At 49.7% G+C, this 27,890-nt stretch overlaps 1 protein-coding gene across 2 annotated transcripts in view; it reads left to right on the top strand.

Annotated features, from left to right (window-relative positions):
* ATM (ATM serine/threonine kinase) overlaps positions 1–27,890 on the top strand; it is a 3,046,976-nt gene that overhangs the window by 2,280,258 nt on the left and 738,828 nt on the right. For both annotated transcript variants that reach the window (XM_069640412.1, XM_069640413.1), the window contains one exon: positions 3,814–3,918. In XM_069640412.1, the coding sequence (XP_069496513.1) occupies positions 3,814–3,918 (105 nt within the window). The remainder of the gene's footprint in view (positions 1–3,813; positions 3,919–27,890) is intronic.

The raw sequence follows: 27,890 nt of genomic DNA, 5'->3' as shown, positions 1-27,890 counted from the left end.
TCTTTGATGAGGAGGGCAACCCGATACCTTAGTACCGATGGGGGATGCAGCCTAGGATCCGTTGCTCGATTTCATGGTGGATCAGGCAGAGTTACTGGAATTACTGACGACCTCGACCGGGGGCTGCAGGCTGAACCTGCTTTACACTTCAATGCCACCATAGCGGACCCTGTCATGACTTTGTGGCAACTCCTGTGCTCTATGCTGATGGTCGATGCAGAGCTGGCAAAGTATAAGCCGGTAAGAGGCAATCTTCCATTCTTGGCGGCCCACTCAAAACCGGAAGGACTTGTGGTGCAGGCTGTGACGGTTACGTTAGGACGTAGACATTGAACCTCCCCACTGAGAGTTGAAGAAAGTCAACCCTTTGGCAGGGAAAGTGTTTGCCTCGGGGAGCATGGCGCTTAAAGCTGTTAGGCAGAAACCTGTGCAGTTCCCTTAGGGATCACTGCAAAAGGCTTAAGACTACAGGTGTTGGCAGTAAACCCAGTTGGTAGCAGTCTGTACCACCCAGATTTACCTGGTAGCTGTGGCTGAGCAGCCAGGCCTCTCTCAAGAAGAGTTAGACAGTATATAGAGTATACAAGATAGGTACTAAAATACAGTAGCACAAGCAAACACTGACCAGAGCTTGGGTATAAAAGTATATCATTATTTATTTAAAAACACACTTTGTAAAATACACTAACACTAATATGGCAAGCAAGTTCAAACACAGTCACTATTAATATATATACATCCCTGATTACTTATTGAACAAGTCTTAGTTAAAACACCACTTATTTACAGACAGAGGTGAGCGCTTAACCTAAGATGGCACTCCAATAAGTTAGTTAAAAAAGGCAGAATTAGGAAAATCCCCAATACCAACACTTTAAGAGAACCAGAGCAAGTCAGAAAAGGCAGAGTCTACTGAGGAGCAAGAAAGTCATAGGCCAGGCCCACTTTTGGAGAGAGCAAGGCGGAATGTGTCCAAGATCACACAGTTGAATAGTACTTTAAAGAGTCGTTGCAGATAGTTCATAAAGGGTTGGATCCGTTCAGAAAACGTTAGTTAGCAGGTCCCAAGTCACCCCAGGATAGAAAGTCAAGGATTTACGGGACACCTTGAACAGTCTGTTGCAAGGGAGACCAGGCGGGACACAGTACCTGAAATGGTGAGAAAGCTCCAGCGGGGGCAGTTGTTCCTGGCAGTGGGTGCCAGTCGGTGCTTCGTCCAGGGGAAGAGAAGGTCTCAACGTGGAGGAAAGCTGGAGGTCGTTGCACTGCCAGGGAAGAAACCAGCCGTGGAGTTTCCCGGTTAAAAGGTACTGCCCTTTTATTCGCGGTAGTGGTGAAGCGTGGCTATCCGGCCGCCGGGGTGCTTGGCACTGGCGATTCGACCACGAGACGATCCAGGAAGGCGAAAAGAGGGCGAACTGGTTATCCCCACCAGTTCAGAGGAAGAAGACTCTGCGGGATGAAGATCTTCTCTGTCGTTGGGAAGTGGTGAGACGGTTCAGCAGGGCTCCACCGGTGGTGTCGTCGTTGCAGGTTGGCTCAGCTTCTCCCTCTTCAGATTCTTTGGTCCTGTGGTGACTTCTGAAGTTCCAGTACCCAAAGCCCTGCTTTTATGCAGAAAACCCCCATTCATCAGTCCTAGCTGTCACCCTCGGTTCCCAGTCTGACGACGGGGAATATTCTGAGCATGTGAATCCATGAAAGATACCAACGCTGGAGAAATGGAGTTACAGGTAAGAAACTACTCCCTTAAAGAGGTTAAGCAATCCTGGAGGCTTGGAATGGTTGAATCAAGAAACCGATTTTCTTTACACAAGGGAAAGACTGAAACTTGATTTTGTACCAAAGCCTCACAATTCCCCTTTTAGTTAGATGTTTTGTCAGGAGATGTAGGGCCAGTTAGTTGGATAGGATTAGGATCAAGAACTTTATTTTGGACTCTAAAAGCCTGCCCTTAGTTTTTTCTTTGCCAGGTACGGAACTTCCCTCATAGAAATAGGGCAAGTTAGGCATTTGATACCTTTATTTTTAATGAAATCCTTGAACATGACTCCCACTCTTCTCAATCCTCCTCCTGGAGCGCCTCAGTGTGCAGATGTAGAAAGTCTGTGGGCTGGTACAAGGCGAAGGGAATGGACCTGATGTCGTGTCCCACCACCTCAGTTTTTGTTGGCCTTTGCCAAATCAGGCCTAAAAGTGGGCACGGTAAATGGGTATCTGGCTGCCCTTTCCATGTTTAAAAGGCCTAGTCCCTGAAGGGCCTGGTTCATTATTACCCTCTATCTCCTTTTGTGGTCCTCAATTGAGATTTGAACATGGTTCACACTTTTCTAACAGCGGCTCCATTTGAGCCTTTGCATTCTTCCTACTTAATACTTCTTACTTTAAAGAACACTTTTTTGGTGGTGATTATGTCCGCCGTAAGGGTCAGTAAATTGTACTCCTACTCTTGCAAGCCCCCTTTCCTGTGGTTTTTCAAGGAGAAGATGTCCCTGAAAGTTTGTCCTAGGTTTTTACCGAAGATGGTGTCAGAATTCCACTGAAGCCAGAGCATAGATCTTCCAGTGTTTTACCCTCCGCCCCATCCATCTAAGGAGAGGCTCCACAGATTGGATCCCAAGAGGGTGTTGAGTTTTTACTTGGCCAGAATGGGCTCTTTCCAGAAGGATGCGTTCTCACAATCCAGGTTGGGGCGAGCTGTTACCAAACAGACTATCTCTCATTGGACTACCAAAACCAAGTTAAGGAGGTGCTGCCAGGGGTTGGGGCCCACTCTACCAGAGGGGTTGCGGCTTCCTGTGCCCTCTGTCAAACTTTTCGGAGCAGCTGAAGCTGGAGGAATATCTATCAAGATGAGGAATCTGTGGGAGAATAATCCAAACAAGGAGCATTGCTGGTAAGTAATTTCTTTTTTGGCTTTGTGAGACTAAAATATTTTTGTAGCAACATTACCAATGATTTTGTCCAGTCACTTCATGACAAAGAGTAAAATGACTTGTCTTTATATCTGCAAGGCTGCCGCAGGCTGAAGACCATTGTTCATGGCATGATACAGTGTTCTATTTCAGCAGGGTTCCAGAATGAGGATGGCCACAGGGACATGACATTTCTTGATGGACAACATTGAAAAGTGGAGTCTGTTGCATTTGACAGCCTACAACATTATCTCTACACTGGAAATATATGTAGCCAAAGCAGAGGCTGATTACCAGCAAACCTGTTTAAAATTATTTCAGGAAAACGAGCAGTAGGCAATGTCAATGTTGGCTGTGATGTGTGACACAACACTCTGATAGAATTTGGGTCCTGATTATTGAGTGACTGCAACCTGTCTGCAAAGCTGCTGACCCAATGACCGTGAACTGTCAGGACATATAGGTGTGCATTTACCATGTTGTTCCCTGGGAGGCTTGTGTTTCTAGGGCTTTCACCACTACGAATTATGCATGACCACCCTTAATAGAAGTACATCACCAATCAGTATAAGGCAAGCAATATTATCAGTGTCTGACAACTGCTTCGGAATAACTAAAGGCATTGATAGTTCTAGCAATGTGTTATGTAATTTGAAGCTCTACTGAATTACTCATTTTGTAACTATGAATATTGTCTCAGTAGAAAATATACAATTTAGAAATAATGTTACCAAAGTTCCTTGAATTTGAATTTGATGGCATATAAACTAAGAAACCATGTTAACATTGTATTTAGATGATTTCAAAGTAATGCATTGTGCATAATCTACCTTCTAAGTAATATAATTTTCTTTAATGTTTCCATCCCTTGTCTTATTTTCAAATATTTGTGTCTAAGTAATGAGGCTGGGGGCCCAGGATACCATAAATCGTTATATTCTGCTCTGCAATCTTTAAGAGATAAAGAATTCTGTGGCTTCTACGATAACTTGAAAAATGCCAGGTAAGGTTGATGATTCTTGCTGTTGTTTCAGATTATCAATTTGCTCACTAGGTTCTACTATTTACTCTAATCAATATTTATGATTTGAAGGGTGGCATGTCCATTCAACTTCTTTTTATCAATAAAGCTAATTGTATCCTGCCCCATTAGCTATTATCTGAAAGCTACATAATCATTGGCAGCTGGGCCAGCCAGTGTCTAAGAGGGACTTCATTCAATGACAGATACATGTGGGGAGCGTCCAGATGAGACTGATACTGCTCCGCATAGCAATTCATATGGTTGATGTTCATGGATCCTTTAGTCCGTCATTGAGAAAATAGGTTGCTGCTCACACGTCTATTAACAGACCATCCACCTTATGGCGATTTTGCGATTTGCAAAAAAATCGCAAAATTTGCCATTTCCCGCAATTGCCGCTATAAATCATTAAATGAGCGCAAAAAAGACACATTAGCTTAGTGTGTCTTTTTTCGCGCTCATTTAATGATTTAGAGCGAACACAGCTGGCTGCTGATTGCAGCAGCTTGAGGGTTAACACCTCGGCTCTGCGTTGCAGGCCCAGGATTGGGGGAGGGTCACGCAGGCCTGGGAGATGCACAGCATTTGGCTGTGACCCCAGGCACCTCAAAGGCTCATTGAGTGCCCGAGCTGACAGTTGGTGAAGCTAGCCAGGTAAGCACTGGCCTATCCACTCATCTGCCCCCAACTCAGAGCACCCAAAGAGGCCACTGGACTGTTTTCATTCCCGGCGCTCGACAGGAAAGTAAATTACTTTCCTGTCGAGCGCCGGAAAAGAAAGCATAAACTTAATGCTTCCTGACGCTCGTCTACAATTTGTATCATGCAGCCACAGCCTCAAGGCTTGGCTGCATGATACCAATTGAAGACTCTCGTAGCTGTATTAATTTCAAATTGCTTTACAATTGGTATCATGGGCTGCATAATACCAATTGTAAAGCAATTTGAAAACGAATACAGCTACGAGCGTTTGTTTCATGAAGCCCAGCCTTGAATCAAGGCTGGGCTGCATGATGCCAATTGAAGACTCTAGTAGCTGTATTAGTTTCAAATTGCTTTACAATAATTGTAAAGCAATTTGAAACGAATACAGCTACGAGCGTTTGTATCATGCAGCCCAGCCTTGAATCAAGGCTGGGCTGTATGACACCAATTACGCACAAAATTGGGTGTTAAAATTTATGAAAGGCAAATGCCATTCGTCCTGTGCAATTTTGGTGGTTATGCAAAGCCAATTTAATGATATATGCATATTTCACCTTGATATGCTAATTTCTGATGACATCACATGCCATTGCATTTGTTAATGAGTTCCCTCCCCCACTTTAATTTGTAGGACTTGACCCCTGGTAGTGTTGTGATCTTTCATTTCTGTTTGTAGGTGTGTTTAGTCACCATGTGTGGGTGGCATAACCAAGGAATTATGACCACCCAAGAGAGTTCATTGTTTGACTAGGTATTATGGGCTTGCAGTTACTGCCACTGCATTGCCCCTGTGTCTTGGCCTCATGGATTCCTTCCATGGAGAAGTGTAGAGTTGTTCCCCCTCTCTCCTGGGGTCATAGGACAAGCGAAAAGCAAACCTATGGGCTTCAACCAGGGTTACACTTTTGAATTCAAGCCTATCTGTTTATTTGCTTTCCACTTGTCTGCTGGAAGTAGTGGCACAGCACCATTTCCTTGGAGCTCATCAGGCTGTATCCCCCTTCCCCCACCACAATCCAAAATGTTAGGCTGTGGTGACTCGACCTGGCTGTCCTACAGAGCGCAGCCAGACAGAACACATTTTGTTCCTCACTAACAAAAGCTTTGCAATTACTTGGTTTTAGGCTAAAAAAGATGTTAAATGATATATTTTTCAACGTTAGAAAATGCCGCAAAAAACGCAGTTGGGTGCCGCAATTTTTTTCTTTTTTGTGCCGCAATATTTTCCATTTCATGCCGCAATTTTCTGGAGGGTCTGTATTAAGGAGAGTGTCAGTTGCTTCTAGAAGCCGGCAATATGCTTCTCCCATTTGTAGACTTCAAAAAGCTCTCGTACTGCATGGAGGAATCTGTAATGGGATTGAAATCGGAGTGGGGGGGTGCTGTTGAGCAGGCGGTGGAGCTATTAGTACTTTAATAAAAAAAGTTTGAAGGTTGCTATTGTTATGACTGTTTCCTTCCCAGAGGCAGTGGTAAGAGTTTGGTCACAACCACAACATTGGTGTGCTGTAGAGGACACTTGCAGGTAGCTATTGACCAGAGGGAGTGTAGGGCACTCAGTTCCTCCTCTGCATCTAGCCTGTACAGTTGGATAAATGTGTAGGAAATCCCACTCTACTGTACAAGACTGCTTAAATGAAGAACCATTATAATGGATTCTTCCTGGTCTTAAGTGAAAAGATGTTTTTAAAAAGATCTTTTCACTAAAAGACCGATTTAGAAAGACCTCTCAATGACAGCACAGAGCTGTCTTTCTAAATCGAAACTGTCAAAAGTGCGCGCAGGGGCTGACCGGCAGGTCGGGACCTGGAAGCGTAGGACCAGGAGAACGGGTAAGTGTTTGGTTGCCTGTGTGTTGGTGTCTGTGTTGTGTGTATGTATGTGTTTTCGTTTGGGGGAGGGGGCTGGGCCTGAGAGATGGTGGGGTTTGTGGGTGCGTGGGTGTGTGTTGGTATGTGTATTGTGTATGTATGTGTTTTCGTTTGGGGGAGTTGTGGGGGGCAGGGAGGAACGATGAGGGTTTCGGGGGGCGGGGAGGATCGCATTTGAAGGGTCTCAAGAGAAAAAGACCTTTACAGTGCCGGATTTCTGATCAAAAGAAAATCGGTAAATGTGTATCAGTCTTTTTTTCTTAAGACCTTTAAAAAGAGGTCTATTCACATAGAACCCCCTTCCTCCCACAGAGTCTTTAACTTAGATATAACTTCTTCAGTGCCATAGGGCTTCTTAAATGTTTTCAGCCACCAGAGGGAGCAGCACAGTTCTGCCCAGCGCTGTTGGGATCCCCTACTTTGGATGTGACTTTGAGAACAGTAAATCTGAAATTGCTGCACCCCCTGTCATGATGCCTACCCCGGGAAACCAGACCAGGTCCAGCAACCCCGGAAGCAGGCATCAAGTTACTTTGAGCAAGCCCAAAAGCCCCTGCTAGGGGCTGTTTGGGTGCGGTCCTGGCGCCTATGGCGCCAGGCTCATATGGAGAGTCAGTCTTGACGCCTATGGTGCCAGGCTCATAGAGTAGAACCTGATGCAGACCATGCTGCAAGCTTACCTGGTGCAGACCATGCTGCAGAGCTCCAAGCCAAACGAGGCTTGGAAGGGACTATTTTACCTAGGGACTATTTTTTACTCGGGTGGGGCTGGGGAGGAATACTTACCTGGGACTACTTTGGAGGCTATTTAAACCACGCCTGATGAGCAGCACACGCTTCGTGGTATTCTGCATCCAGCAGCGTAATGCTCACCGTGCCTGCAAGCCTGCATCCAGTCTTCTGCCACGCCCGCCTCAAGTCTGCAGCTCCTAGAAAAAGGGAGGAACAGAAGGAGAAAGGTTAGAATAAGAGCAAACCTTCGATCCTTACCTGAATTCCGGATCCACCGCACCTTCGAGGTGGAAGAAAGAAGCATTTACGCGCACCGCCTCGCCTGCTGCAGCGCCGCGCTGAACTCACCGGCCTTAGCAGCATCCTCACGATCCACCACATCCTTCTGCACGTTCCCGCCACATTCTGGCACCTAAGGGGAACACAAGAACAGCAAAGGTGAGCCAAGGAAATAAACAGAGGCAATAGTAACTACCCCCATAGACTTACCTGATTACCGCCGGGGGTACTATTCCTCTTCACAGGTCGGCGCAGTCTCCATTGCATCCTCGCCGCACCCCGGCCCCTAAGGGGACCAAAAGGACGACAAGGTGAGACAACGGGACAAATAAGGGGAACTCTTCTCACCGCAATAGACTTACCTAATTTTACCGCCGGAGGTATAATTCCCCGAACTTCATATTTTCTCGCCACACCTGAATAAGGGAACAAGCAGCTTACATTCTGGCCTTATTTTATTGAACTGTGTAGGATAAGCCAAATCCTTACCTGAACTTCGTCAGCTACCACGAGGAACTCTTCCCTGGGGTCAAGCTGCAAACTGCAAGGAATCGGACAAGAGTGAAAGTCAGACATGTGAACTCTTACGAACTACGTATTTTTTGGAGTCAATATTGTTCTGGAACTCACCAATTCCTTCGAGCCAGTGAAGCAACTGGTTATCAACGCGCCCCTGCGCTCAATGCAGGATGGAGAGCTCATCTTTTCAAACCATCAGGTGAGACTATAGAGGGGACATCAAAGGTGATCTGTGGGGAGAACAGTGGGGGTGGGGGGAAATTTACTTTCGACTCCACGGGTGGTTAATTCCCTCTCTCCATTTGCAGAAGAATAATCCTACGGGCCAAGCAAACAAAGCTAGGTGGGCCAGTCCAGTACGTCATCTCGGCCCTATGCGTCACATTGGTGGAGACCGCAGCTGTCCAGTTCAGATCGACGCCTCTGTGGGAGCCAGGTGAGCGTAACACCCCCTGGCCCAAATCTAAGTTTATTTCTTTGCAGACACAACATTTCGAGGGGATTGGGTCCTCCGACGTATTCCATATCTATGACATGTAATCACCACAGCTGTGCTGCTTCGGAAACTTTTTTTGGCGTCTGCGTCCTGCGTTGATGACGTCGATGCGCCGTCGTCGAGGACCTCCTCCGACGTCCGACATCATCCGATGTGATAAGTAGGACGCACGACGCCCGTAGCCTCAGTTCTGTTTTTTCCACGAACGTGTTGCTTCGTGAATCTCGGTTAAAGCCTCGACTCTTTCGAGTTCTGTTCTTCTCGGTTCTTCGAACCTGTTCGTTTTTGTGAAAATCCTTCGTGTGAAGATGTCTTCTACTTCGTCTTCGACCCCGCGTCCGGGCTTCAAGAAGTGCGGGGAGTGTGGGTCCAAGATGTCGGTGACGGACTCGCACAACGCCTGCCTCTGGTGCCTCGGGGAGGCCCACAACACGGATGACTGTATCGACTGCCAGTCGCTCACGTCCAAAGCCTTACGCGAACGTAAGAAAAAGTTGTCGGTAGGTCGGGTGTCCAAGCCCCGGAAGTCGAAGTCTGCGGGGCTTTCGACGGATGATTCGAGGGGTGACTCTCCGCGTCATCGTCGGAAGTCTCGTGGGTCTCCTTCTAGGAGTCGGTCTCGCCACTCCTCAGCCTCTTCGAGGCATTCTCGGAAGCGCCGACACCGGTCGTCTTCCAGGTCCTCTTCGGAGGACTCTGCCCGGCACGTCACTTACCCCACCAACCATGCGACGCCGGAGGAATGGGCTTACTTCGGGAAGAAAATGCTGGCGATTCTTGAATCGCAGGGTACTAAGCCGTCCGCGCCCCCGAGTTGGGTCGGTCGAGAGACACCGCTCGCAAGAGTGGTCGGCACGAGTCACGGGAGAGGTCCCGTTCGGACAAGGAGACTCGTTCTCGACGTACCCATTCCAGGTCCCGGTCCTCGACGCGTTCGAGACCGTGTGCACCTGTGAGGTCTTCGAGGAAGACATCGACATCTGAGGCGTCGAGGGCGTCGACAGGCTTTCTCGAGGCTCTGGCTCCGAGGAAGTCATCGAAGCCGTCGACGCTCAGGTCGTCGAAGGACACGCTCGGGGCTCCGGCTTCGAGGGCTGTGTCGACGCCGCCGATGCTGGCAGCGCTGCATCTGACGTCGACGCCGATTTCCTCGACGCCGATCCTCTCGTGTCGGAGGTACCCGGTGGCACGGGGGAACCCCCTAGGAAGGCTCTGGTTAAGAGCAAGCACCCTCGGGTGCCTTCTTTTCGCCACCTGGAATATATTTCAGAGGCGGATGAGGATTCTGATGGCCTGGTTCCTAGTCAGTTCCAGATGAAATTGTCTCGGCCATAGTCAGTTTGACGATTTGAGGCAGTCACTGCATGATGGCAGTGGACTGGACACCTCTCCGGAGGTGGAGTTTTGTAGGCCTGACCCTGGCTTTCATGCCGATTCCTCTTACCGGCGCCTTATGGCTAGGGTTTCTGAATACTTGGGATGGTCTGCTCCCCCAGGGGAGTTTGTGCAGGATGATCTAACGGACATCCTTGATGTTGGTCCCCCAACTGACCCGGTACTGCCGTTCCATATGGCTTTACAGAGAAGGGTGGCGGCAGCTTGGACTGCTCCGGAGAGTCTCCCGGCGGTGGGCAGATCCTTGTCGCGAAAATACCGTCCAGCCAGTAGCGACCCCTGCTACTTGACCAGGCACCCCACTCCGGAGAGTTTGGTGGTGCAGGCGGCCACGGCCCCGGCAAAGCAGGCGTCGTACCCTACCATCCCTCCTGATAGGGACGACAAACGTTTGGATGGCTGGGCGAAGAAAGTGTTTTCTTCTGGTGGTATGGCGCTTCAGGCGGCCAACTCCATTTGTGCCTTGTCTCGTTTCACACACACTCTGTGGAACTGTGTTGCGTTAGCGGCTGAACATATTCCCGAAGGGGACGAACGGGATGGTTTCCTTGCTATGGTCCAGGATGGTAAGGATGCCATGTGTGAGTCCGTTCAGTCGGGTTTGGACATGGCTGAATGCCTCAGCAGGTCCATGGCGGCAAGCACCGTGATACGCAGGTTTGCGTGGTTGCGGAAGTCGGGGTTTGCTCCTGATGTGCAGTCCCGGCTCCTCAACATGCCCTTTGACGGTGAACACCTTTTTGGCAGCAAGACTGACGAGAGCCTTGAGAGGTTGCAGACCTCAAAAGCTGCAGTGAAGTCATTGGGCGCTGCAGTTCGCCAACCTCCGCCTTTTCGTCCTAGGGGACAGCAGTAGAGGGGTGGTTCCTTTCGCTATTACTCGTCCTTCAGTAAAGCGAGAGGAGCTGGCAGTCAAAGAGGCCAACACAGGGGTACCAGAGGTGGACGACAGGGTACCCGTGGTGCCAAGGCCGCTCGGGCAGTTGCCTCTTTGCCTTCAGGTAACGCCGCAGCCGCTCCAACTCAGTCATGAGGCCATGTCCCATGGTTCGCCGGTTGGGGGAAGGCTGGCGCAGCATCTTGTAGAGTGGCAAGCCATTACTTCAGATATGTGGGTTCTGGAGATCCTAACCCACGGCTACTGTCTTCCCTTTCGGCACAGGCCTCGCGACAATCCACCAGGGAACCTCTCTTTGCAGAGTCCGGATCAGCTCCTTGCGCAGGAAATTCAAGCCCTGCTGGAGAAAGGCGCCATAGAACTAGTGCCTGTAGCGGAGAGGAACAAGGGATGGTATTCCCCTTATTTTTTGATTTCGAAGAAAGACGGGGGATTGAGACCCATCATGGACTTGCACGGTTTGAACAAACTCCTCAGGAAGGACAAGTTCAAGATGGTTACTCTCTCTCAAGTCCTCCAGGCCCTTCAGCTTCAGGACTGGTTGGTGTCACTCGACCTCAAGGATGCTTACTTCCATTTGCCGATCCATCCCAAGCACAAGAAGTACCTGAGGTTCGCGTTTGGCGACTCGCACTTTCAGTTTCGGGTCCTGCCGTTCGGATTGACCTCCGCCCCGAGGGTTTTCACCAAGCTCATGGTGGTGGTGGCAGCGCATCTCAGGCAAGGGGGGATTCACGTCTACCCCTACCTGGACGATTGGTTGATCAGGGGGAGCTCTCCCGAGCAAGTCCTGGATCATCTGTCTGTCACCTGCCACTCCCTTCACAGGCTCGGCTTCTCCCTCAATTTAAAGAAGTCCCATTTGACGCCAACACAGCGGCTCCAGTACATCGGAGCAGTGCTCGCCACTTCCCTGGGGCAGTGTTTTCCTCCCCAGGTGAGGGCTCTTCACATTCAGCAGATGGTGCAAAAGTTTCAGCATGCCCAGACGCTCCCAGCGTTCGAGTTCTTGAGGTTGCTCAGCCTCATGGCATCCTGCATTCTTCTGGTGCCAGAGGCTCGCCTGCGGATGAGATCTTTGCAGTGGGCACTCAAGACGCAATGGTCGCAGTCCTCCGGCAGGATGTCGGACCCAGTTCAGGTGCCGCCCTCGGTCGCCCGGGACCTTCTGTGGTGGGCCGTCGAAGGCAACTTGATGAAGGGGGCTCCATTTTGGCTTCCCTGGCCGGAGGTGACGATCGTGACGGATGCATCCCTCACGGGATGGAGAGCTCATGCCAATGGGCTGACAGTTAGCGGTCGTTGGTCTCCGTCGGAGTCCAGACTCCATATCAATCTGTTGGAGCTGAGGGCCGTCAGGCTAGCCCTGAAGGCTTTTCTGCCGACTGTGCGAGGAAAGAGTGTCCTGATCCTGACGGACAACACAGTGGCCATGCACTACCTCAACAAAAAGGGGGGGGCAGGGTCACTTCCTCTGTGCAGGGAGGCGATGCAGCTCGAGTTCTGGGCCATCCAGCAGGAAGTTTCGATCTCGGCAGTTCATCTGGCCGGAGACGAAAACGTGACGGCGGACGCTCTGAGCAGGCAGAGCGCGATCTCTCACGAGTGGGAGTTGGCTCAGGAGATTCTCCTGGAGATCTTCGCCCTTTGGGGGACCCCTCAAGTGGATCTCTTCGCCTCCAGTGTCAACCGGAAGTGCGAAAGGTTTTGCTTGCGGGAATTTCCTCCAAAAGGAGCCTTAGGAGACGCGTACGTGGTGGAGTGGTCATTCCCGCTGCTGTACGCGTTTCCTCCAGTCCCCGTCATCCCGCAAGTGCTGCGGAGGTTACGGAAGTTCGGTTCCCCGATGATCCTCATTGCCCCGGCGTGGGCTCGGAGGACGTGGTACCCGGACCTTCTCGACTTGTACCATCTGCCCTCCACGTTGTCTTCCCTACCGAGACGATCTGCTCTCACGGGAGGGGGGTCAGGTTCTCCATCCAGAGGTCAGATCCCTCAACCTTCACGCTTGGCTTCTGAAAGGTTGAGGTATAAGGATTGGGACCTCCCTGAAGACGTGGTGGAGGTGTTGCTTTCGGCCTGAAGGCCAGCAACACAGTCTCTGTACCGTTGCCGTTGGCGTAAGTTCTGCGACTGGTGCAGAGTTCAGAATGTGAATCCTTTTGCATGTGACATCCCCATGGTTCTGTCCTTTTTACTTTCTTTGGCCCACAGGGGCTTGCAAGTGGGTACCATTAAACGTTACCTGGCGGCGCTGTCCATCTTTAAGCGCTCGTCTGAAGAGTGTTCTTACTTTAAAATCCCTTTAATTTCACAGTTTCTGAAAGGGCTCACTAATGTGTTCCCTCCGTCACCTTTCCTGGTGCCCGGTTGGGATTTAAACCTTGTTCTTAAGTTTCTTATGGGTGCTTCGTTTGAGCCTTTACATTCTTGCCCTTTGAGGCTGTTAACTCTGAAAACTGTGTTTTTAGTTGTGGTTTCTTCCGCTCGCAGAGTGAGTGAGTTACAGGCACTTTCAGTTAAGCCACCCTTCACTGTATTTCACAAGGACAGGGTTGTCCTTAGAGTTCATCCTTCTTTTCTTCCGAAGGTAGTGACGGAATTTCATTTGACCCAGAAGGTTGTTCTTCCGGCATTCTATCCTCCTCCGCATCCTGGTAAGGAAGAGGAGAGGCTCCATAGGATTGATCCTAGGAGAGCTTTAAGCTTTTATGTTTCACGCATGTCCCGGGTCAGAGTGGACGATCAACTCTTTATTGGTTACGCTGGAAAGCGTTTGGGGCAAGCTGTGACGAAACAGACTTTGTCTCGCTGGATTATTTTGGCCATCTCGGAGTGTTACCGCTTGGCGGGTAAGGACACACCGGCTGGCTTGCTGGCCCATTCTACCCGGGGTATGGCTGCATCTACTGCTCTGCAGAGGGGTGTTCCTATTCGCAACATCTGTGATGCAGCCATCTGGGCTTCAGTACATACATTTGTACGTCACTATTCCCTCGATTCCATCCGAGGACAGGATCTGGCCTTTGGCAAGGCGGTCCTTTGCTCTGCTATTTGATTGGCTATTCTAAATTTTGATTCTAAATTCTTTCCCTCCTCCTTGCTGTGGTACTGCTTTGGGAGTCTGTCATAGATATGGAATACGTCGGAGGACCCAATCCCCTCGAAGAACAAGTTACTTTCTTACCTGGTAACGTTCTTTCAATGGGATGGTCCGACGACGTATTCCATATCGCTCCCGCCCTGCCTTCCCCGCTGCAGAATTTCTTTTGCGATTGCAGCTTACGTTCCGCAAGGCTTTGTGTCTGACTGGCAGTTGACTAATGTCACACGTTCTGGGGGAAAAGAACTACAACTGAGGCTACGGGCGTCATGCGTCCTACTTATCACATCGGATGACGTCGGACGTCAGAGGAGGTCCTCGACGACAGCGCATCGGCGTCATCGACGCAGGACGCAGACGCCGAAAAAAGTTTCCGAAGCAGCACAGCTGTGGTGATTACATGTCATAGATATGGAATACGTCGTCGGACCACCCCATCGAAAGAACGTTACCAGGTAAGAAAGTAACTTGTTCTTCTGAAACGCCACTTAACTTTGCTCGCTCTTGCTGCCTCATGCTCAGTGCCCCATCCCCCCCCAAAGGACTCAGACTTCAAGACCTGTTTGGATTGCCAGAGGCAAATCTCTGTGTGGGATCCTGAGAAGGTGTGTCTTTACTGCTTTGAGGAGAACTATGACCCATCTGTGCCCTCGGTCTGCATGCCACAAAAGTCTTTACACATTTCCACCATTAATGGAAAGAGAAGCCTTTGTAGTCCCCGGGATTGGAGCTGAAAAGGTCCATGGTTGTGTAACCAGTGGAGGAACATTCTTCCTCGGTTTTGAAGGATAAGAAGAAGAAATCTAGGAAAAGGCCCCACTCTTGTGCTGTCTTCTCCAGACTTCAATCTTCGCTGTTGCAGATACTCGCAGTAGCCCAGTAGTATGATGGACTTTCCTTCCGGCCACACCAGGATAACTGAGAATTATACGGGATCTTGGAGGAGCCAAATGGAAGGGAGGGCGAACGCCACACAGATTTGGTCATGGCTGTAAGGAAAGAAAGCACTGAAGGTGTTAGCCCTACCTGGAACATTGGACGTTGCTTTCTCTCTGGCACCTTTCCCTATGCCTGACTTACCTTGTGAAAGCGAAGGAGAAGACTGGGGACCATGAGGGTCAGAAATGCAAGGTGGACGAGGGGGCGCTGTTGCTCGGCTCGTAAGATGGCCGCAGCCTGAGAGTGTTCTGGCGGAGGCTCTAACGTATGGCTCAATATCCTGCATCTCAGCTGCGAATTGCCCAGTGAAAAGTATGTTGCACCGTGTCAGAACCTCAATGGCACCAGGGATCCAGTACCGAACTTCCTGCAATCAAGTGGACCTTAGTTCCCTGGCTCGCACCCTCCGGGACTTGGCGTGTCGCGGCCTAAGCTTGGCTGGCCGCCCTTCCCCCATCAACGGCTGAAATAACTATTGGACAGCTGATCCTTCCTCCGCCGCACTCTGCTTCCTCACCGCCCTTCTCCGGGGGGCGGCTCGGTCCTCCGCACTGGGGGTTTGGAGGCTCCCTGAACGCTTGGTCCTCTAGCCCCGTGTGGCCCGATACGCGCTGGTGGTCGGCTTCATCTGGGGACGGTGCCACGGGCGCTCCCAGCTCATCCACTTGTGTTGTTTTTTAGACCCTGCTCCCCTGCACTGCCGGGGGCGTCCTGACGTCGCCTACACACGGGTGCTTGGCGCGGGGCGTCCTGACGTCGGGGTCCTTCTGGATCTATGACTGGATCAGGGCTGCACTCTCCCCGCGTGGGGCGATTCCACCTCTGCTCCCCCTACCGGCCACCGGCAGAGCTCGCCGATTCAACATCACATCATCACGGTGAGTCAGGGGGCCGGGGAGGAGGAATTCTTTGCATGGACACCCTCTCCCAGAATCTGGAGTGGCCGGAGGTTGGGGGCCCCATTTCCACGCAGGTTCTTGGACATCAACCTGCCCCTCTCTAAATACCTTGGTGCACACTACCAGCAATACAGGCGTGGCTTGGAATAGCTAACCCCTGCACAACTGTGCCCCGTACCGGTATTAGCTCCTGGTCTCCGGCTTGTTGAGCACTTCTGTGCCCACAACATCTGACTCCTGGTGGAGGCGGCCGGGCTCACTGACTGCTTCTTGACAACTTAGCGCCTTTCCCCCATAGCGGCACGGTAGAGGCAAGTTCTCTACTACCAGCCCAGGCCGGTGTAGGCATTGTCACACCTCAGGGTCCGACTGCGAACTGCTAAGTGGTGGCTGCCTTTTACAAGAACCCCTGCTCTTCCTGCTTCACACTGTGCCGCTCCCCTCAGAGCAAACTGCACCCTAATAGGATCTGTATTGGCTGCCCCACCCCCCATGTGTGCCCACTCTCCCCGCTTGAATCTGACCAGATATTGCATACCACGGTCTTCTTCTCCACGGCCCCAGCAGTCGGCTACAACACTTGGGGCCCACTGTCCACCTGGACCCTCCGCCTGCCACCTCAGGGGATTCCCACGATATTCCCCCTTGCCCTGTTTGCCCCACCAGCTACGCAATTCCACTAACATCTCGCTCGAGGTGGACCCCCGGAATGGGCAACCAAAAGAAACCGGTGAGGATGGAGCAATATGCCAGAGCAGACCCACCACAACACGAGGATGAGCCAGGCCCCTCCCAACTTGACATTTCGGCTCTCAACCAAACTCTGTTAGTGCTGAAGAATAGTATGGATAATTTGGGTGCCAAAAATGGACACACTAACATGTAAGGTGGATGTGTCTGCAGTTCAAATTGAAAAATTATGTGGTAGGATGTCAGAGGCAGAGCATCGGATCGGCGATGGAGAAGAAAAAATTGCAGAGCTCCAGCGACAGGTGGCGTTTCTTCAACAAGTGGTTAAAAAAGTGGTTGCCAAGAATGATGACCTTGAAGGAAGGTCAAGAAGAAACAACATAAGGATCACGGGGGTCGCAGACACAACTCCCATTGACAACATGGAAACCTTTGTGGAGAAACTGCTTAGAGAGGTTCTCGACGACCCACCATTACAGATATGTTCATGGTGGAACCAGCCCACCGTTCACTTGCAGTGAGACCTCCCCCGGGGGCCCCAGAGAGAGCCATCATCGCTCGCATATTGAATTATCGGGCCGGGAGATCATCGCTTCGAGCTGCAAGAGAAAAAAAGACCCTACGATGGGGCTCAGCAGCAATAAGACTCTTCCCAGACTTCAGCCAACAGGTTCAGGACCAGAGGAAACTCTTCCAATCGGCGAAGAACATCCTGCGAAAGAAAGATATCTGCTATTCTATGATGTACCCTGCCAAACACAGGGTCGTCTATGAGGGGAAAACGTTATTCTTCACGTCTCTGGCATCCGCAGAGCGTTTTGCTTCAGAAATCCTGGACCCGGGGCCCTCCCTTTGCCGCCCACCATAAGCCAACTGGGGCAGGTCTGGGTCCTTTCCACGGCCGTAACTTGTTGACGGGTCCCTCTGGTGCTCCCCGGGGCCTTCCTCAGCAATTCCTGGAGAAATACTTATGTACGATAACATCAAATGTTAAAGTTAAATGTGGTAAACAAGCCTCTCGCCAATGGGAGGCACAGTGTCCACCGGCACCCCCCATGCCCAGCAGCACCTAATTGAGTTAATAGTTTGATGGGTGTAGTTGAGCGGGTGGGTGCGGGTTACAGTAGCCAGTAGGTTTGTGTTTCTGGCGTGGGTGGGGGAAGGGTATGGGTAGTTATGGTACTGCACCAGCTGGTGCCTTCAGTTTAGTCGGGAGGGAGGGAAGGGAGGGAAGAGAGGGAAGGGATGGGAGGGAACCTTCTTCCGGGACTATGGAACCCTATGCACACTTTGATCTTGTAAAGTATCTCAACTGTTATACACCAAATGGAACACCTGAGACTCCTTATTGGGACATTACCTTCAGTCCAGCCATAACGCGACACCCTCTCAAGGGTCTGTTACCCCTGTAAATACCAACATCACTCTGCTTACATGGAACATTTGAGGTCTCACCAATGGAAAAAAGACACGCCGTATCTCTAATTACGTGAGGAATCGCCACGTTAATGTGCTTTGCATCCAGGAGACTCACCTAGGGAAGGAACACAAACTAACCCCCCCCCTCCCCTGGCTGGCTGAGGCATCCACAGATATGGATCGGCCCACACTACTCACTCCTCTCAGGGCATCGCAATTTATATACATTGCTCGTTGGAATTTAAATTGCATAGGCAGGTATCCGATGAGGAGGGCCGCTTTATCCTGGTGGCTGGGGAAATTTCGGCCTGGTCAGTCCTATTCATGAATGTTTACGGTCCTAACTATGATTCCCCCGATTTCTTTCAATCCTGTTCCGGACACCTGCGGACATTCCCGGGGTACGAGGTGGTCTGGGCGGGGGACTTTAATTTAGCCCTTTCACTGATATTAGACAAGTCCACATCAGCTCAGAAGTCCCTCACCCGAGCGGCCCAAAAATGACAGTCCATCGCAGTGGATTACACCCTGATCAATATTTGACGATTTCACCACCCTGATGGCCGGGAATTCACCTTCCACTCTAGCTTACAGAATAGCTCTTCCAGGATAGATTCTATCCACATGTCTCCAGAATGAGCACGTGTGTCCAGCAGGGCGGTGATCCTCCCCCGTACTCTGTCTGACCACTCCCCAGTCCTAGTACAATTCACAAGTCTGTCTATCCCCCCAAGCAACTCAGATGGATGTTTCGGGCTCTTGAGGACATAGCATTCCGTGAAGATATGTGTTATAAAGCTCAGTCCAGGCAGCTTTCAGTTACTTGATAAGTTTTACTTCAATTCTTATGTTACAGTTACAGTTACAGGCTTAAGACATAAGCAATAAAGAGAGAGAAAGACACCGGCACCCATCACCCAGGGAGGGAGGGCTCAACTGACACAACATAGAACACTCACCACAGCATTCTCCCACTCATGCGTCAACATTCCACAGGCACTCAGGTGACATCATAAATCACATGACAAACCACATCAGACTAACCAAGCACATCACAACACATCTCCCTCCTTACCAAACACACTTGCAACAAGAGCTTCACAACACATCTCCCTCCTTACCAAACATTTTCACAAAACAACACACATCACATCCAAACCAGAGAGCAATGGAAGATTTACATGAAAAACTCACAACTATGCAATTCCAAAACTCCGCCTATCATTCTTAAACACCATCAATAACAACACAAATCACCTCCCATCCACCCCTGCCACGAGCAGACTCTAGTCTCCCACTCTAGACACAAACCAGCCCAGATCCAAGGCTATACCTAACCCACAATACCATAACCAACACAAAACAACTTTGGTCCTCCTGCTCACCCCTGCCACAGGCGAGCCTTCAGGCTGCCACCCTGAAGCACCAACTTGTCACCCCAACGCAATACTAGTCATCAGGATGACAACGAAATCACCATAGACAGATAAGAGGTTCAGTAAAATTCTACAGCTCACTGACACATAACATGAAACAGGCATGCCTCAGAAACCCATAAACATATATATATATATATATATATATATATATATATATATATATATATATATATTTCTGAGGCTTGTGGAATCTGCTTAGATCACATGCTGTGCATAGGCCGACATCTAGTGGAAGCTGCGGAGTATTACAGTTTGTTTTTTGAAACTCGAAAATGGGCGTCGACACAGGCGTGCCAGTAATACTATCCCTAGTGTGACGTCCACTGTACCCAAGATCCCTCACGCGTCTAGGATCCTCAGATTGTTTTTTTCCGCCATACTGGTCGGAAGCATCTTGCGGAGTCCCCTGGCCTTAGCCATACTTTTGCTAATTAGTGAAGTTTAACTTTAGTATTGACATCCTTCCCCACCCCAACGTCGACCCTCGACTCGACGACGGCTGGAGAAGACATCGACCGTCGGCTGCTGCACGACGGATCTGGGCCTCGGAAGGCCGCTGGCCTCGGCCCTGCAAGTAGGGAGAGTGGGGGGTGGTACATACTCTTCACTCTTTGTATAGAGGTACACCTTATATATTTCCTACACTTACCAGCCCGCTGCCTCAAGGTGCGTATGGAGGGTACCCCTTTCCAATTCTGCCCCAAGTGCAACCGCAAGTACCCTTGGGTCGACAGGCACGCCACGTGCAATCTCTGCTTGCCGAGGGACCACCCCGAAGCGAACTGCAGAGCGTGTAGTAGGTTTAAGCCTAAGACACTTAAGGACCGTTCAACAAAGCGTTGGGCCCACCACGCCAGGCAGGCGGCCATGGCAGCGGAGGGCGCCTTCAGCGATGGCAGCGACGCCGTACTTTCGGACGGCGAGGGCATTACGGCGTCGAAAGACTGCCGAGCGCAGGTCCCCGACCTCGGAAGGTTGTCCGGCAGGGCGGCTATGGGGAAGACCCCCGGCGACGCAAGCGCTACACACCCTACACACACTAAGTACACTAAGTCCAACCGAACCTCGACGACGTCGACTTCTCGGAAAGAGGCACAGATAGAACGGTCCGACTCGGTGTCCTCTGGGCGCTCTCGATCGAGATCGCCTCATGACGCAAGGCAATCATCCACTCTTGCCAAGAGTGCCTCGCTCCCTAGATTAACGGAAGTTCGATCGTCGGGAGACGAAGACGACTTCCACCCCCAGGCCGCGCTCCAGGAGACCGAGGCCGCAGTTAACACCAGCGAGGCCCCACGCTCGAAACACACAGATACCTCTCCCAACCCTCGATGCCAGGCGTCGAAAGTCTCTGGGGCCTCCAAGGGGCAGGGAAAACATTTTTCCACGCACGGGGAGGGGGGTAAACAGCGGAAAGCACAGCCTTCCACTCCGGTAAGACCATCCTTCCACCCTAAGCAGACAGACAAACACAAATCTACTGGGACATCCACATCCAGCAAGGGTACCCTTGATAAGTCCCCTAAGTTGCCTACTAAAATCATACCCTGTTCCAAAGAATGGTCCAGTGAAGACATAGACAGGGTCATGTCAAGGATGTCTTCCTTAGCTGATTTTTATGACAAAAACCCTGAACATTTCCTTTCGTATGACCCTCAAGGGGCCATACCCTCAGGCTCCTCTGATCCTATCCCCCTAAGTAAAAAGGCCCGGTTCGAAAGACCTGAACCCTTAGAGGTGCAGCCTTACTCTACTCCATACTCTACTCCACACCCCAGATACCAAGGACAGCCTTTCCCTGGAGGGGACCAGGGGTTTGAAATTATGGAGGAACAAACCGGGACTGAATACTATGCGGATGATGAGGACCTGGAGGAGGTAGAAGATGAGCAGGAAATTTACAGAGTAGATTCCCCGGTAGAGAGCGAAGCCCCAGTTACCGACTCGCCAGTTGATAACCAGCCCCTCCTTAATGAAGTTCTCGCTCGCGCAGCAGAACATTTTCACATCGACACCCACGGTGTACAGGAGGAAAGGGACTTCGCAGAAGAGTTGGTGGGAGACAGGAGGTCGGTCGCTCAGACCATCCCTATCCTTAAATCCATCCAACGTAGAATAGATCCATCCCTGGTGAATCCTAACCTCACCAGAGCCGTCAACCCCAGAGTTGAAAAACTTTTTCGGGCAGCCCAGTCTGACCCTCTTTATATAAGAGGACATCTTAAACCAGACTCCCTAGTGGTTACCAACACTCGGAAGAGGGCTGGGACACCCTTATCGTCGTCAGAAGCTCCTCCCGACAAGGAGAGCAAGAAACTGTACGGGTTTGGCAGGAAGGTAGCCTCAACGTCCGCCTACCAAGCAAGGATTGCAAACTCCACCACCCTGTTGGCAAGTTACAACTGCCATCAATGGGAAGAGGTCGCGGCGCTCATAGCCTCTGCTCCTGAACCGTTAAAGGGCCAGTTGGCTCGGATCTCGGCAGAAGGGAGAGCCGTGTCTGGTTGCATATTAAAAGCAACTTTCGACGCCGCGGACAACGCAGGAAGATTGATAGCAGAAGGTACTGTTATCAAGAGACATGCGTGGTTACGGCAGTCGGGGTTCAAAACAGAAACCCAGGCTTCATTAATAGACAAGCCGGTGGAACCCGATCTATTGTTTGGGAAAGCGGTTGAAGACGCCCTTAAGAATGCCAAGGACGAATACGAGACTCTCAAATCCCTGGGCCAGCTTACCAACAAACCCCCTAACCAGAGGGGGAACAGTAATTTTCGTCGCCCACGCGGCCAAAATTCACAAAGAGGCAACTATGCCCAAGGACAGGGTACACAATGGAACAACAACCAGCAGTCTACCCAAAGTTACAGCAGGGGTAACAAGAGAGGTCGTGGAAGAGGCAGAGGCAGCCCCAACAAGGGAGGTGGCACGCCTCCACCAAAGCAGTGACGCTCAGTTCAGGGTCCCTTCTCACGCAACCCAATAGGTGGACGCATTTCCAACTTCACCCAGGCTTGGGAAGGGATCACCTCAGACAGATGGGTGCTGTCAACAGTGTCCACAGGATATTGTGTAGAATTACTGCAGCGTCCCCGGAACCACCCTCCACGACAAAGAATACACTCCTTAGAACATCAGAAGATCCTTCTCGAGGAGATCGCCATTCTGCTAGAAAAGGACGCGATAGAACTCGTCCCAGGACACCAGGTAAACAAGGGTATCTATTCAACTTACTTCCTTGTGCCAAAGAAAGATTTGACAATGCGCCCAGTACTGGACTTACGGCCTGCCAACAAGTATGTCAAGCCCCAAAAATTCCGTATGACCACGCTACAAGAGGTAATCCCCCTCCTAAAAAAGGGGGATTACATGGCAACCTTGGATATGAAAGATGCTTATTTTCATATTTCCATGCTCCCAGCGCACAGAAAATACTTGCGCTTCAAGGTGGACAGTCGCCACTACCAATTCAAGGTACTGCCCTTCGGGATAGCTTCAGCACCAAGGGTATTCACCAAGGTACTGGCGGTGGCAGCTGCACACCTACGCAGGGAGGCAATCCCAGTGTACCCTTATCTGGACGACTGGCTCATAACGGGGGAAACCCCAGGAATTTGCAGGTCAAACATTCAGAGGACTATCGACCTCCTCCACGAATTAGGCTTCTCTATCAACGAGAAGAAGTCAAGTCTGGTGCCAAGCACCTCAAAACAGTTCCTAGGAGCAATCCTAGATACTCAGAAAGGGTTGACCTTCCCTTCAGAAGAGAGAATTCGGAATATAACACTGCAAATTCCACATTATCAGTCAGGTCAACAAATAACGGTATGCAAAGCGATGCGGTTACTGGGCATGATGGCGTCATGCATTTACCTGGTCCCCCACGCGCGTCTGCGCATGCGTCCCATGCAGGAATGGTTGGCGAAACAGTGGTCTCAGGCAAGTGGTCAGTGGGACGATCCAGTGGTCGTTTCGCCAACACTCGTACAGAGCTTACACTGGTGGACAAGAGAGAATCTCGCAAGGGGAAAACCCTTTTACGATCCAGAAGTACAGGCAGTGGTGACTACAGATGCATGCCTGACTGGGTGGGGAGCTCACCATCTCCACCACACAGCTCAGGGTCTCTGGTCTCACTCAGTAGCCAAGAACCACATCAACCTGCTTGAGCTTCTGGCAGTATTCCGAGCGCTTTGGGCGTTCGAGCCCCATCTGCTAAACTTGTCGGTGCAGATCCGGACGGACAGCACGACAGCCATGTTCTATCTCAACAAACAAGGAGGGACTCGTTCGCCAAATCTGTCCAAGCTTGCCCAGAAAATCTGGATATGGGCACTCAGACGGAACATCTTCCTGTCATCAAAACATGTTCCAGGGGAGCTCAATTCCCTAGCGGATGCCCTAAGCAGACACTCCCTCCCAGAAGAACACGAATGGGTCCTGCACAGAGATATCGTAGAAGATCTCTTCTCTCAGTGGGGTTTCCCCACTATAGACCTATTCGCCACAAGCGAAAACAAACAATGCCCAGGATTTGCATCCAGGTTCCCCCAGCCAGACTCCCAAGGGAACGCCCTGTGGATGAACTGGTCAGGGATGTTTGCGTACGCTTTTCCACCAACTCCTCTCATCAGGAAGGTGGTGTACAAGATGAACAAGGAATCGATGACGCTCATCCTAGTTGCTCCCATGTGGGCGAGACAACCATGGTTTCCACACCTACGCAGGATGGCGGTGTGCGAACCCATCAAACTCCCAGCCTGGTACAACCTACTGTCCCAGCAACAAGGTCAAACAGTGCACCAGGAACCCAACTCAATGAACCTGGCAGCATGGCTCCTGAAGTCATAGAGTTTGGCCATCTCAATTTACCTCAGAGGTGTATGGACATCCTAAAAGAATCCAGGAAACCAAACACAAGGCACTGTTACTTTGACAAGTGGAAGAGATTCGTTATTTGGTGCCAGAATAAACAAATCAACCCAGTTGATTGCACTCCTTCCAACGTTGTAACATACATGCTCCACCTGCTGGACGCAGGTTTGGTTTTTAACTCTCTGAAAGTACACCTGGCAGCCCTCTCGGCTTACACCACATCCCATAACAAAGTATCGTGGTGGAAAGTACCAGTAGTTAAAGCCTTCATGGAAGGAGTAAAGAGACTTCACCCTCCTATTTCGAACCCACCGCCAGGATGGGACCTCAATGTGGTGCTAGCTAAGCTCATGGGCCCCCCTTTCGAACCCATGCATAAAAGTAGTCTCAAACACCTGACTTATAAAACGGCCTTCTTAGTAGCCATTACCTCTATAAGAAGGGTCAGTGAAATTCAGGCTCTGTCAGTGCAGGATCCTTTCTTTACTATCCACAAAGATAAACTGGTTTTACGCACACACCCTAGGTTCTCACCTAAATTCATATCTAAATTCCATGTAAACCAGTCCATCGAGCTTCCGGCTTTCTTCCAGAACCCGCAAAGCTCAGCTGAGGTGAAACTACACACCCTTGATGTGCGTAGGGCGGTCCTCTACTATGTAAATAAAACCAGACCGCTAAGGAAAACAGATCAACTGTTTGTCTCCGTAGCTACAGGCAGAGAGGGGGATCGAGTCTCTAAAGGCGCGATCTCGAAGTGGATTATCAACTGTATACAGCTGTGTTACTCTCTTTCTGAAAAAACTCTGCCTTTTCAGCCAAGGGCCCATTCTACTAGAGGCATTGGGGCAACTCTGGCTTTCATTGCAAATGTTCCCCTCGACACCATTTGCAAAGCAGCTACTTGGAGCTCTATTCACACCTTTACTCAGCATTACTGCATTGACACTCATTCCAAGACAGATACACAAGTGGGACAAGCGGTTCTAAGACACCTGTTTGCTCATGACCCTTCTCACATCCCACCTCCTTCTTCTGGTACTGCTCGCTAATCTATGCACAGCATGTGATCTAAGCAGATTCCACAAGCCTCAGAAGGGATACATTACTCACCGTAATCGTATTTCTGATGCTTGTATCTGCTTAGATTCACATGCGACCCACCCTTCCTCCCCTCCGAGAGAAGGCGCATGATTGCTTGTAGTCTTACCTTTCTGTCTATCTGCTTGGATTATCTGTACTCACGCTACTCCTCATGCTTCCTCATGTCAGAAAAAATACAATCTGAGGATCCTAGACGCGTGAGGGATCTTGGGTACAGTGGACGTCACACTAGGGATAGTATTACTGGCACGCCTGTGTCGACGCCCATTTTCGAGTTTCGAAAAACAAACTAATACTCCGCAGCTTCCACTAGATGTCGGCCTATGCACAGCATGTGAATCTAAGCAGATACAAGCATCAGAAATACGATTACGGTGAGTAATGTATCCCATATATATAGGTGGACCAAACCAATCAAGCAAGCCTAACCATACCATGGTGTAAAGCTCCTCAAACAGCTTGGAGATGCTGGCCAGTCAACTCCAAGACCATTTACCAAACATATGGTTGACTCTAACACTCTTCTCAATGGCAGTACAATCCAGTCCCATAATCAAACCCTGACCAGATCAAAATAGCCAGGATCAACACATAACACATAACACATAAAGATAAACAAATCACCATGCGATTCTTCACCTTGAACAGCATCTCCAACTTTAGCACAATATTAACTAGAGGGCGTCCCCTACCAGCAACTTGCTTCATCTGGCTTCTACTTGCTGTTCCTTAGGATAAGAATCATCTTCATCAAAGAGTGCACTACCGCCATAACATAAAGACACTTGACTACCGCTATAGCCAAGACACTAGACTTTACAGTACCATTCACAATAGTGCAACTCTCACTAAGTGGCGCTACAACCTAACAATACTCTTCAAAACAATGCAACTACCTAATGTTAATACCAACGGAGGCGCTACCTCCCTAATATCTAGAACGTATACTTAAATAAAAGATGAATGTTGTACCCACTCATTCTTTTATACATCCATACCATTTAATTAGATAATATACTAGTGACATACCTTCACTTCCATAGTTCACAAGTGCATGGATATACATGACATTCTCACATCACCATTTAACATTTTCTTTTTTAAACTCCAACATATTATACCTAGCATATGAAATTTTCCTTCACTTCTAGTTTTGATTGTTACATATGCCTAAAAGTCCATGTTGTTGTGTAACAACTTACTCCTAAAAATCCTCAAAAACGTTAAATAGATCAATCCACATAGGCTTCACCTCACATACATCATCTTGCATTGCATTCAGCTATGCACAATTTAACTAATTCGAAGTCCATATTCCTGCAAATCCTTGAAATATGTTAGGTCCCTAACATAATTGCTAATTTACTAACCACTCGCATCGAAATGAACTCCACATCTAACTTCTGCATTCACATATGCATTTTCTCAAATGAGCATCAGTCCATAGGGTCTGCAAATTCTCAAAACCTGTTAGCACTAAACTTCATAACTAACTTCAACAATTACAAAATATGCATGTGCACGGGGCATGTTCAAATGAACACAGAAACCACTGCGTTCAACTCAAAAGTGCTTACTGGCCTTAGCATACACTTCCGACATTGTTGTAAAAGTATAACTTCAAATAAAATCCATATTACTTCACACTTTAGCAAATGTCCTGTTAACCCAACCCTATTCAGAAAATACAGAAATCTCACTGAATATTATACCGACATCTTAACATGTATTAAAAGCTGATTAGGTACCGAAAACAGGCAATGCATTAATAAACCTGGTGACTTTAGACTATTAACACGTAGCACAATGCTCATCATACTTTTCCTACCTATACCAGTCACCTTATATGTTGGCCACTACAACGCCTCACTAATTGAGACGGAGCGGCATCAGCTGCGCCCATCCCAGCTTCATCATGCTCCTCGTTGGCTGCCTCAATATCTCCTATAAGACTGACTGTTCACGAAAGAACAGGTTCCATTTTAATTGCCACAACACATATCCCTCATGTGACATTGTAGCGTCCTTCCACGAGTGTTCATTTCGTCTCTTCCGGATTCCCACAGCCAGACCAGACTCAGCTGCATTAAGATGAGACCCTACTTGCATCGAGTCGAAGTTCAATTTAATGCCACTCTAGCAGAGGGATACACGCAACACTGCCCCATCATTTAAAGAAGCACTTTTTCCATCGCTCTGAAAAAGCAATGTTAGTCAATTTATGTGCCAGTCTCCGACTACGACGCAGCTAATATAGGAACCCGGAACTCGCAAAGTAAAATCACTTCCTGGACACGCTGAACGACGTTGCAAGGTCCGTTATTCGAAACCCTGACGCAGCTCCTTGGATAGCCACGGACTCCCGAGCACCGGGCATTCTCTGACAGTACACTTCTCTGACAGTACAGAATCTTTATGACTCTAAGTTCCAAAGGATCGCCGAATCCTTCAGTTGACACATGACGTCATCAGACCTGAACTTGCCACAGAAGACGAAGGTACTCCTGCGCTGACCCATGACCAACGGTCGCTTGCCAGGCACTGTCATTTGCACAGACACTTCTTTAATGCCATGTATAATTGACAGT

This window comes from Ambystoma mexicanum, chromosome 7q, assembly GCF_040938575.1.
Source record: "Ambystoma mexicanum isolate Mex_15411 chromosome 7q, UKY_AmexF1_1, whole genome shotgun sequence".
Lineage (NCBI taxonomy): Eukaryota > Metazoa > Chordata > Amphibia > Caudata > Ambystomatidae > Ambystoma > Ambystoma mexicanum.
The sequence above is the reverse complement of the archived record's forward strand: the minus strand, read 5'-3'. Positions and strand labels throughout refer to the sequence as shown.